General features: G+C 35.8%; 1 protein-coding gene across 1 annotated transcript in view; it reads left to right on the plus strand.

Annotated features, from left to right (window-relative positions):
* ENPEP (glutamyl aminopeptidase) overlaps positions 1-9,053 on the plus strand; it is a 104,985-nt gene extending 95,932 nt beyond the window's left edge. The window contains exons 19-20 of the mRNA XM_060012892.1: positions 7,178-7,256; positions 8,286-9,053. Coding sequence (XP_059868875.1) covers positions 7,178-7,256; positions 8,286-8,432 — 226 coding nt within the window. The 3' untranslated portion in view covers positions 8,433-9,053. The remainder of the gene's footprint in view (positions 1-7,177; positions 7,257-8,285) is intronic.
* The last annotated feature ends 4,258 nt before the right edge of the window (positions 9,054-13,311 follow it).

A 13,311-nucleotide genomic window follows, 5' to 3' on the forward strand; every position in this document is an offset into this window, starting at 1 on the left:
CTGCAAAGATAACTTTTTATTTCTATACTCTTTTCTACCCTACAATTAACCAGTGTGCCATTATGTTCATTCACATTTCTTATCCTTCTGAGATCCAAATTATATCTCTAGCTCTCAGCAAAGATACCCTGCATTGCTTTTGCTTACTTGTGATAAATTTTTGCCTTTTGTATTATTGCAACTATTGAATGTAACTGCTCACCCATTTCTATGAAGATTGATTGGCATGCTTGTGTATGTGTGTGTGTGGTGTGTATATGATGCTCTGTTCATCTGTTTATAATTGTTTCAATAAACTAATTTGGTTTAGAATTAATAAATCTACCTATTGAAAACATGTTATCTGGAGGTAATAGTTCATATTATGCAAGGTAGTACTTTCCATTTTGAAAGAGATATGGCTAATGACACGTACTGTGTATTTTGTTTTAATCGAAAAGACTACGCAACTTTTTTTTTGGTACATGCTGTAAGAAACCTATGTAGATGAAGAAAAATGCTTACTATTAAATTATTGTGAAAATATAAGTAAATAATATTCTATTTTACATAATAAAGTGGGCACTTCCTTATTGTTTATTGAACAGAATATTTCTCAAGGCTTATTTGAATTGCTGTCATGTGAGTTATTTCAAATAATGCATATTTCATTTTTAAAAATTAGCTCATTGTTATACCTCTTAAGAATTAAGAAGTAGGAAAAAGAACAGGTGTTACATTGCCATAAAGTCATAAACAGTTGGCCTTAAAATAAATCTATTAGACCTAATGTTGAAATTTTCAGGAAAAACAAAATGATGAAGTATTTGCAGTGCTAGTTCCAAAACCCTCTCCCAAGGCTTTTAATATTTCTTCATAGTCTAATGATCTAATTCTCGTATCATTTCAAATAGCCTAAAACATAAAATTATATAATAACCACATGTCAGATACAAAAAAGCCCAATATTAATTATGGTTAATTTGAAAAATATATAATTTCCCCATTAAAATTGGATAAGGCAAATTAAACAGAAATGATCCAAGCATTAGCCAAATATTTTCAAACTCTTAAATGTTTTCCAGGCTTCAGAATGTGTGGTTTTATTGCCTTTGTTTCTTATTGTCATCTTAAAATAAATAAGCTGCTTTTTTATAAAGCTTTTGTTACGTGATTTTTATGACAGCTGATGGCCACACCACTAATGTCCTTTCCACTTTGAGACTTAACCACAAAGTTCCAAAGATACTTCAGAAATTATTATTTGCTTTTGTTTATTCCATTAAACTCTTACATGAAACTATGAAGTTGAACGAACTCAATAAGCCAATATAGAGTGGTGTGATAAAGTTTGATTTAAATTTATGACTATGAATGAAAAATTAAGTCAATGGGACATGACTGAAGTCATTTAAACAGTATCTCATAAACAAGATAATTTATTAAGCACTTAACTAAAAGTTTTAAGTGCATCAAAACCATTTCTTCTGGATAACATAATAGTACTTACATAAATATTAAATCCAAGAAGATTATTTTTACATAATTATTTTTCAAAATATTTAAGATATAATTAAATCCTTATTTTAGTTTTAAAAGTAATCAAATATGATAAATATACAGCATATTTCCCCTTAAATGGTACACTTCATATGATGGTTTCTTGGAATGAACATATTTTGTTTTTATATTTCTGATATTTATACAGGTAGTTGCAGTTTTTATTCAATCTATTCATTGCTAGTTTCTAAATATATTCTTCAATTTTTTTTCACAAAGAACAAAACAGAAGAGGAATATTATAGAAATTATAGAAAGTCACTGGAAAAACTGTTTTCTTACCTGTAATAACAGACTTTCTTTGAATCTGTAAAATATCATTACTGGAACTTTGTGTGATTTCCTTTTTTAAAATCTCAATTTTCTTATTATAAAATAGGTGTGTATTGTTTTGCACAAAATGCAGATAAGCAAAAATAAGGATACAAAAATCACCCATAAACCCACCACCTAAAAATAACCTCTGTTGTCACACTGTTTCTCCTTGAGTCATGTTTCTATGGCTGTTCATTTATTTACAGAAATAGAATTATATTAGACATATGGTTTTTATTTTGTTTTGTTTTGTTTGTGGTATGCGGGCCTCACACTTTTGTGGCCTCTCCCATTGCGGAGCACAGGCTCCGGACGCGCAGACTCAGTGTCCATGGCTCACGGGCCTAGCCGCTCCGCGGCATGTGGGATCTTCCCGGACTGGGGCATGAACCCGCGTCCCCTGCATCGGCAGGCGGACTCTCAACCACTGCGCCACCAGGGAAGCCCAGACATACGGTTTTATAACCTGCTTTTTCTTACATTATCCTATATTGTGGATATCTTTTCATGTCTTTAAGTATGCTTCTTCGATGTTATTTTAAATTCTCAGTCATATTTCAATGTGTAGATACATCTTAGTTTACTTAGCCAATCTCCATCTGCTGGATAATAAAATTGTTCCAAACTTTCCACTGTATAAATGATGTACTCATGAACATCTTTGAAACTGAACCTCTGTTCTCTTTGAACATCCTTGAGAATTTCCTTAGGATAAAAATAATAGTAGGGCTTCCCTGGTGGCGCAGTGGTTGAGAGTCCGCCTGCCGGTGCGGGGGACACGGGTTCGTGCCCCGGCCCGGGAGGATCCCACATGCCACGGAGCGGCTGGGCCCGTGAGCCATGGCCGCTGAGCCTGAGCGTCCAGAGCCTGTGCTCTGCAAGGGGTGAGGCCACAGCAGTGAGAGGCCCGCGTACCGCAAAAAAAAATAATAATAATAATAATAGTAGAAGTAACATTGCTGTGTTAAAGGATGTGTTCATTTTTAGAGTTTCTGATGAGTGCTGCAAAACTGTCATCCACAACAAAATTTACTATTAACTTTGACTATTTTTCCAACCCTTGACAATACTCAGTGCTGTCATTTTAAAATATTCTTGCTAATTGAGTATGTGAAAACTAGTATCTCATTTTAAATTATAATTCTTTCATCCTGTAAATATTGTGGAGCATCTACTATGTGCTAGGCACAGTGCTTGGTACTCAAAGTACAACAGTATACAAGGAGAAACAGATCTGGTTCTCTGTTCTCATGGAGCTTAGAGTCTAATAATGAAGATCAATATTAAGTAAAGAATCACACAAATACATGTAATACAGTTAAAACTGTAATAACTACAAATAGAAGAGGTTCAGGGCACACCGAAAAGAGTGTAATGGGGAAATTGACCAAGTCAAGAGAAATTGAAGGTTAAGGGCTTTCCTAAGGGAGTGATGATTGAGCTGAATTCTGAAGGAAGGACAGGAGTGAATTATATGAACAGGAGGCAAAGCTTTCCTGGTTGAATGCCTACTATCAGAAAAGAGGAAAGATAAGGGCTAAGTTTTTCAGGGTCACATTAAGATTTGGGCTTTTGTTCTAAGAGCAATGATAAGGTCACTACAGGGTTTTAAGTAAGAAAGTAAAATGATCAATTTTACTCTGAAAAGAAAGCTCTGGTGGTAAAGTAAAGCACAGACCAGAGCGAATTTGAGGAAAGCAATTAGAGCTATTGGAGTAGTCCCAGCAAAAGACAGTGAGACACTGTACTATGGATGTAATGGTGAAGATGAAAAGATAAGAACATTTAGAATTTGGTAGATTAGAAATGGGAGGCAAGTGAGGTGACAAGAATAAAATGTCTAAATTTCCAGAAAAAGTTTGCAGAAGAACCATGAGTTCAGATCTATCTATCTATCTATCTATCTATATATATATATGCCTTTTGAGTCTCCTTTGAGATGTTAAAGCGGAGATTGTTTCAAGGAAGTTAGAGTCCCTTGCCAAATGCTGCTTAAGGTTTGAATAAATCAAAGAATAAAAATGCTCACTAAACTTATTGGTAACTCAGAAAGAGTCTTTCAGTGGAGTGGTGGGGGCAAAACTCAAATGGAAGCAAATAACAGTCAGTAGTAACACAATGGAGGCAAGAAATGTAGAGAAGCCTCTTGAAAAGTTTGACTATGAATGGGGAGGTGAGAGAAGATATTAAGAGAGCGATGCTAGATCAAGGGAGAGGATCTTCCCTTTTTTTATATGGAAGTTATTTTAATATGTTTAATATACTTAAAAGCTGATGAGACAGATCCAGTGAAGAGTGAGAGATTTAATATGTAAGACAGGAAAAAGATTTTTAAAAAATTAATGTTTTTGAGAAAGTGAGGGAGAAATAGGAACCAAAGCACAGATGATAGAAGGAAAACAGGTATATTTATATGTTTGTAAGCTAAAAGATGTAGAGGTTACTATGTATTTTCTCCGTGAATTAGAAGACAAGATCATCTGAGGAGGAAGGGAAGAGGGAGAGTGTTTGGAGGTTTTAAGAGAGTGAAAACATTTGCAAAAGGCAATTCAAAGAGGAAGAGAATGAGTTGACCAGGATAATGCAGGACTGTCAATGTGAAGGGCCCATTTAAGATTGACAGCCATGAATTTATAGTATATAGTATATATAGTTATAGTATATATATATAGTATATATAGAATATGGGGAATGTTGGGTGACCTCCCTTGACAGAATGTGTCTACGTGGTACAAACAAAGGAAATGAGCAGTTAATTTCACCCAAAGCTGGAGTTTTGCCAGACTCAAATTACTGAAATATAAGGGCGCTTAGGGCTTAGGCAAAAATGTTACTGAAAATGGTAGACCATGGAATCTAAACTATATAAGGAAACAAGTGAAAGCAAAGGAAGAGCTGATGATCCAGAAGAAAGTAGGGGTAGGGATGGTCAATGGGTCAGAAATCCAGATAACGTCAAAGAATGGTCATAGTGGAAAGTGAATGGTAAATTATGTCATGGAGCATGCATAAATTAATAATTTTAGAGTCAGAGTACCTATGGATAATCACAAGGTATGATGATGGGAATTGGTGGCTGGAGTAGAGTGGAGAAAATACCATTGGAAATGAGGAGGTCAAGAAACTAAGGCGCTAAGCTGTTATATCTTCATCCATGTGGACCTTGAAATCATGGCCTGAAGTAGAAAGGATGATAGGAGTCAGGTGCCAAAGTGTATCATAAATGAGATGTAGGGGAATAACTTGAAGGAACAGAGGTTCTTAAAGAGAGAGTGGAGGAATAATGGTTGGGAATCCACAATGGGGAGCATGACCACACCAATTCCCTTTCTGACCTGGTGCTATGGAGGATGTGGGAAAATAAACATTCTCCAAATAAGTAGTATTCCCTGTAAAGGGGCAGTTCCAGAGGGTCAGGTGGCGGGTTTGAGAGGTTGGGCAGCTCTAGACAGCTAAGTCAGAGGCAAGGAGGTACACACATTATAAGGACAGTGTTGAGCATCGATGACTGAGATTCTTACATTTTGAATAATGGCTGATGACATTAAGTAAAGGGAAACTGCTTGCCTTAGATTTCTAAGAGAAGAAAGATGAAAGACATAATGGATTTAAATTCAATGGTGTCAGCGATAAGAGTGAACACTGGACCTGGTATACTGAAATTGTGGATAATTATTAGAACATTTCATCTGTTTCCATTAATACATTTTCTCTTTAGGTTTCTTTTGAAAACTGCTGATTCATTCCTTCACTAATTTCATGTTGGCATATTTCTCCCTATTGTAAGCGTTCTTTTTATAGTGAAAATATTTGCCCTTTTTAAAACAAAATAATAAATTTTTAATTTTATGGCAGTTTTTCTTTAGTATAAAATTTTGTAATGTGTATGTGACACACTTTATTACTTTTTATTTCACGATTTCTGCTTCTGTTATGTGATAAATTTTAAATGTAAAATTTCTCCTGTTTACCTCTTTATATATTGATATATTTTCCTTTATCTTTCCCCAACATTCTAACAGTTCAAGGTTTATACATAATTCTTGTGATTATTTTTCTTACACTGTGATTAATTGGGATGAAATTTTTACCTGTATTACAATGATTTGTATTTTGGTCTATAAAGAAATTTCTGATTCTTGTTCTTTAAGAGAGAAAATGCAAAAGAGATAGGAATAGAATATTATCTCAAAAGTGCTATCTTTGCACCCAGCTTCAAGTGTCTTTGCTTAGCAGACTGATATAGATCATAACCCCAAATATGCAAGCAGCTAATAAAGCTTTTTGAAAGCAGAATAAATGGCCTATATTCAAATTCCTGTACCTGCAGGAAGACAGGAAGTGTTAGTTAGGATAAAGGTGATAGAGCTATTCTGCTGTAACAGAAACACAGAAATGCAGCAGCTTAAAGGACATAAATAATTATTTCTCACTCAGATTGGTCTCCTGAAATGAGCATTCCAAGTTGTTAGGGTAGTCTGACCTTATTCTATCTGTGTGGTTGAAGTTTGGAAAAAGGGGAGGGGGAAAAATAAGTCCAAGGCAAGCAATTTCCCTTTACTTAAGCAAGGAGGTGGAAGTTGAACATATCACTTCTTTTTTTAAAAAATTAATCATTTATTTATTATTTTGGCTGCATTGGGTCTTCGTTGTTGTGCGTGGGCTCTCTCTAGTTGTGGCGAGCAGGGGCTACTCTTTGTTGTGGTGTGCGGGCTTCTCATTGTGGTGGCTTCTCTTGTTGCGCAGCATGGGCTCTAGGCACACAGGCTTCAGTAGTTGTGGCTTGCGGTCTCTAGGGCACAGGCTCAGTAGTTGTGGCACACGGGCTTAGTTGCTCCGCAGCATGTGGGATCTTCCCGGACCAGGGCTGGAACCCATGCCCCCTGCATTGGCAGGCGGATTCTTAACCACTGCGCCACCAAGGAAGCCCCGAATATATCACTTTTGTTCATATTCCACTGATGAGAACTGGATCACCTGTCTGCACCTAGCTATGAGGAAGGCTGAGAAATGTCATCTGACTGTGGTTCTCATGTGTGCAGGAAAAAAGGAGAACAGGTTTGGGGAATGTAACAAGCAGTCTACCATCTCTGAGTAAGTGGTGTGGATATGTCTACAAAAAGAAGTGTAGAATTTGCTGAGAATTTCTCCTGAATTGGATTTTAAATTAAATATGTTTACTTACTCTGTTTTGTACTTTCTGTACTTTGAAAATTACTTTTTAAAAAACTCCCAAAATAAAAAGGATATGCCTGCATTTAGAGAAAATATTTAAAGTTCTGGGCACTTACATACTCTTTTCCTCCCCTAAATTTCTCTTCAGATATACACTCAATAACAGAAACCTTGGCCGGATTGTCACTATAGCAGAGCCATTCAACACTGAACTACAACTCTGGCAGGTATGAAGATAAATTCCTCTATACTTGTCAAGGAAGGAACAGAATTAATTTTTTTTCTAGGAGAAGTGATATTTTCTCTATTCAGATCCCAGAAGACAAGAAAAAAGAAATAATTCTTATATATAATTAAATGTACACCTAGTTTTTTCTAAACTGAAAAAAATTCAAACAACCAAGAAATAAATAAAGTTTAAGAGTTGAGAAACGTGAGGCCTTGGGAGGATTAGAAGGCTCCATGAGACCATTTGGTTTACCAAAGCATGAACAGTATGTCTCCCCTTTCCAGGTAAATGTAATCCTGGGATAAGCTGGTCAAGATTTGATTCCTTTCTGAATTCATAGTTTTGGAATTTCAAAACTAAGCCCAAATCTTTCAGATTTCAAATATCTCAATTCCCAGGGGGGTAGGGAATGTTCATTAATGTTGCACAAATAGAGATTGTATGAATTTTCAGTACCTGTATTAGATATTGGAATGTTACATTCCTCTGTATTAAGAAACAGAATAATCCTTATTTTTATAAATAACAAATACTACTATGGTGGAGTTTGGGGGAGGATTTTGGAGGGAAGAGGGAAAATGAACCAAGTTTAACAGATATTTTTTGATGAGCCCTCAATAAATGAACTGAACGCGTATTAAAATATTCCAGATTCCTGGAATGAAAGGCTAAGCAAAGCCATCATTTCACAGACCAGATTTTCCAGGGAACACCTTGGGGAATGTGCAGAAAATTGAGAAACCCGAAGCAGCAGAAAGAGCATGCCAGCCACCAGTGTGCTGCTCTCCTTTCCCAATACATCAGGGCCTTTTTTGTGTGACATGCTGCCAGGTGTCCAAAAGCCATGGGTAATGATTGCTAATCTGAGAGATGGGCTCAATCTAAATGATGCACCAGAAAATGCATCGCAGTGTTATTCAGTGATACTGAATGTCCAGGGAAGAAGGAAATAAATCCAGAGTGTAAAGAAAATCCTTGAAGAATAATTGGGCTTAAAATTACTTTCTTATTTCCTTCTCTTTTATAGATGGAGAGCTTTTTCAAAAGATATCCAGAAGCTGGAGCAGGACAGAAACCTAGGGAGCAAGTGCTGGAAACAGTGAAAAACAATATCGAGTGGCTAAAACAAAACAGAGACACCATAAGAGACTGGTTTTTTGATTTGAATGGTTAATGTGTTCAAATTATCATATTTTAATTTTGTGACTGTATTGTTTCTCCCGTTAAATATTTGGTGGCCTAATTTACAAGCACTCTGGAGGGAGTCTTATACATAGATACTGCTTTTGCTAAGTACTTTAAATTGTTCCTCTTTGTTTATGAAGATACTAATAGAGTAGTTAAGGTACTCAGGGATTTCTTCTAAGTGTACTTCATAGGAGATTCTTTACAAACTGAAGAGCATTTAAGAGCCATTTTAATGTCTTTAAATATCATTCTTTGTATCTTAAATCTGTGAAAATAGAACAATTTGGTCTTAGCTTTACATTTTTTGTACCAAAGAAAAACCACTTAATCTTCTCTCTTGATTGATTTTTAAAGTTTAAATACCAGTACTTGAGGGACCAATAGTATCATCTTAATCTTTATTTTATTATTCAGAATTACACAGATCTAGTATCATTGTATTCACATATGTTTTTACTCCTTTAAATCCTATCAAAGTAACCTGGGCTTATATTTTACTCTAGGATTGCATGAGTTAGCCAAAGAAATGCCTGACTGTTGCCTTTGTTCCCATAATATCAAAAAAGAACTCTCCTCTCCTTTTAAAATAAATTTGAACGATTACCTTGAAAAAATACATTGTTTTCCAGTGTCACTTTACTCTTGAATAATAATGACTGCAGCATCCCCCAATAATTTAGCTGGAGGCAAATAAGATTCAAGAACCCAGTCTTTTTCATGCTTGGTACTCTGTCATCTTGCTCCATTCCCTACAAAGCTCCTTCAAATAAGCTATGAAATTAAAGGGAAGACAGTGCTTAACTCTACTCCATGGATTTTAGGGGAAAAGGGCTAAATAATTGGAAACTGATTAGGAAAGAGAGAAGGCTGATTATTCCATAAAACTATATGGAATTAGAATTTAGCTTTGACCTAACCTAGCAATCTAAGTGTGAAAATGAGGAAACCCATGGATGTCTCCAACATGACTCTGCATATGTGAGGATGTATCTTCTTATATATAACTTTTATGCATAAATCCTTAGATCCTAATCCATACAGAATAGCATTGATCAAATTTATATTCATGACTTGATTAAAGACATCAATTTTGTAGAAGCTGGTGGCAAGAACATGTTTAATATGGCACTCGATGCCTAGCAGATCCACAATACAAGTCCAATAGGCAGAAAAGATGGTAAATTACTATGTTCCAATCTGCTATATCTGGAAATCTAAATTTATTTGGAACCTTCAGAAGTATAAGATAATTTAAGATTGGTTTGATGATAATTGAAGCACATGGGAACAATCAAAATCTTTGCTTTGACTTTACATAAAAATGTGCCCTAATCAAGGACTCTCAAATTTTGTAACCTTTCCTATCGCTGTCTCTTAATTATCACTTTTCAATCCACATAGCTAAACTGGCAAATTCAAATGTAGACTGGAGGGGAAAAAAAGACAAAAAAAGAAGAAATTTTCAGACTAAAACTTTTAAAGTATTATTTTAAATTACTTCAGAAGAAAAAAACACATTAACATCATAAATCATCAGGAAAAAAAAAAAATCCCTAACTTCAAATTGACCGCAATCAAAACCAGCACTTGAAGTCTATGTACTGTATCAAGTGGACAAATAAGGAAGTGGGATCGTTTATCCTTCTGCTTTATATAATAAATTCTTAAAAGAAAAATATAAATTTGAGGGGGATGGTAAATGAAACAGATTCCAACTTGCCTACAAGTCATTCTGTTCCATTCTACTTTAACCACTAAAACTGAGAATGAATTGCTTAGTTCTCTTTAGCCCACGTGAAAAAGAACTGTGCACACTTTGCTACGACACCACTAGCTAATCAGGCCTTTCTCAAACAGCATCTGGTTTTTAAAAGGCTGATGACCAGTAGACAGATCTATGCCAAGAACAGTTTGCTACTGTGCTTTCTTGGTTGTGTCATGATTTTTACAGCGAAAAAATTTAGTACGTTGTATCCAAAATTAAACCACGGTAAACCATCAACTTTAAAGAATTAATTGGAAGAAATGATCAGCAAAGTCATGTAGCAAGAAGCAGTGCCAGTAATAATGATTGCCTCCCCCTAGGCAGTTTATTTCTATATTGCAGATCATTGCTGTGCACCCCCATAAATATAAAGTAGGAGTTTAAATAATAAACTATGAATATAAAAGTGACCAGCAGGGAAGTTCTGGGAAGCAGAGATATACAGCTGGGTTGAAGACAATGGTACTCCTACAGTTACCCTCCATATTGGTGAAGTGTTAATCCAAAAATAGATAAATATAAGGTGGGAACAAAAATCTAGAATGGTAATTCTCAAAGGGGATTAAGAAGCAGGGAACAGAAGGAAGAAAGCAGGATAACCAGTGGAGCTTTCCAAAGCTTTGCTAAATAATGATAATAGTGATAGTAGTAATAATACGAATACTCTAATAATATCAACCTCCTTTTTATACCAAGCCCTGTTCTAAACGCAAGCACTCCACATACATCAATTTATATATTTAAACTTTACAAAAACCCCATGAGGTAGGTACTGTTAATATCCCCATTTTACAGATGGAGAAACAGACAGAGAAGTAACAAAACTTGCCCAAGGCCAAAAAATAGTATCTGGCATAAGCCAGGATTTGAACCTAGTCAGTTTATCACCAGAATCTATGTACTTAACCACATATTAAAGTAGAAACATGCATTTTAAAATTAAAGTGACCTGAGTTTGAATCTCAGCTACTTGCCTTTAATCTCTCTATTGTTCAGTTTCCTCATCTATAAAGTGGGGATAAAAATAATCACTACCTCACTGCGTTGTTGTGAGGATTAAATGCAAAAATACATGTAAAGGACGCATGTATGGGAAATGATAATCACTCAACATTAGATGCTATTATTGTTACTATTATGATATCTCCTAGTCCCCATTTAAGACCCCCGTTTGGAGAATAAAGTTGGGTTCAGGAATAACCAAACCTAAGCAACTAAAGGCACTAAGGAAAGGCAGTGTGTCAGATTATGTTATTGTTCATTAATAGTCACTGGCCCTCCCTGGAGAGAATTCCATTATCTTACCACACTGAAGTCTAACATGGGTATGTTGCTTTTGGCTGGTGAAATATGAATGAAAGTGATCTATGTTGATTTCAGGCAGAAATATACGGAGTCAGCACATGTTTTGCCAATTTTCTTCTGCCACCCTACATCCAGCAATGTTTCATATAGAGGCTGCTCTGTTAGCCTGAATTTCAGAATGAAAACAATGAAACCGAAAATTGGTTCTTTGAAAAGAACGACAAAATTGACAAACCTTTAGCTAGGCTGACCAAGAAAAAAGTGAGAAGACTTAAATTACTGAAATCAGGAATGAAAGAGGAGGCATCACTACCAAACCTACAGAGATAAAAAGAAAGAGAATATGCATAACCATACCCCAACAAATTAGTGTTGTCAACAACTTAGACAAAATGAACAAATTCCTAGAAAAACAAACTATCAAACTGACTTAAGAAGAAATAGAAAATCTGAACAGACCTATAACAACTGAAGAGATTGATTTAGTAATAAAAAAAAAAAAAAAAAAAAACTTCCCACAAAGAAAAGCCCAGGACCAGATGCCTTCCTTAATTAATTCTACCAAACATTTAAAGAAAAATTAGCACCAATCCTTCATAAACTTGCAAAAAATAGGAGAGGAGGGAACTTCTCAATTCATTCTATGAGATCACAGATACCAAAACTGATACCAAAACTAGGCAATGACATCATAAGGAAAAAAAACCCCAAACTACAGGTCAATATCCCTTTCGAATGTATACACAAAGATCCTCCACAAAATATTAGCAAACTAAATCTAGCAACAAAGAAAAATGATGAAAGACCATGACCAAGTGCCAACTGGAATTTACCCAAGAATGCAAGATTGTTTTGACATATGAAAATCAATCAACATGATATACTATGTTGATGGAATAAGGACAAAAACCACATAATCATACCAATGGTGCAAAAGAAGCATTTGACGAAATCCAGCACCCTTTCATGATAAAACAATCAACAAGCTAGGAATAGAAGGGAACTTCCTCAACCTGATGAAGGGCACCTATGAAACACCAACAGGGGGCCTCCCTGGTGGCGCAGTGGTTAAGAATCTGCCTGCCAATGCAGGGGACACGGGTTCGAGCCATGCCCAGGGAAGATCCCACATGTCGTGGAGCAACTAAGTCCATGGGCCACAACTACTGAGGCTGCGCTCTAGAGCCTGCGAGCCACAACTACTGAGCCCATGTGCCACAACTACTGAAGCCTGCGTGCCTAGAGCCCATGCAGCACAACAAGAGAAGCCACCGCAATGAGAAGCCTGCATACCGCAACGAAGAATAGCCCCCGCTAGCCGCAACTAGAGAAAGCCCACGCACAGCAACAAAGACCCAATGCAGACAAAAATAAATTAATTTTAAAAAAAATAAAGAAACACCAACAGCTAACATCATACATATAGGTAAAAGACTGAATGCTTTGCCCCTAAGATCAGTAACAGGACAAGGATGTTCTCGCTTGCAACTTTACTTAACACTGTAGTGGAAGTTCTTGCAAGGGAAATTATGTAAGGAACAGAAATAAAAGACATAGAAATTGGAAAAAGGAAAAAGGAGAATGATCTTTATTATCAGATGACATGATCTTGCACATAGAAAAGCCTAAGGAATACACACACACACAGACACACAAACATACACATGATTACCACTAAATGTGTTCGGCAAAGTTGCAGGATACAAGGTCAATATATAAAAAGTAATTGTATTTTTATATACTAGCAATGAAAAATAAGAAAATGAAATTAAAATTAATTACCTTCCAAGACCAT

Source organism: Delphinus delphis, chromosome 5 (assembly GCF_949987515.2).
Source record: "Delphinus delphis chromosome 5, mDelDel1.2, whole genome shotgun sequence".
NCBI classification, from domain to species: Eukaryota; Metazoa; Chordata; class Mammalia; order Artiodactyla; family Delphinidae; genus Delphinus; species Delphinus delphis.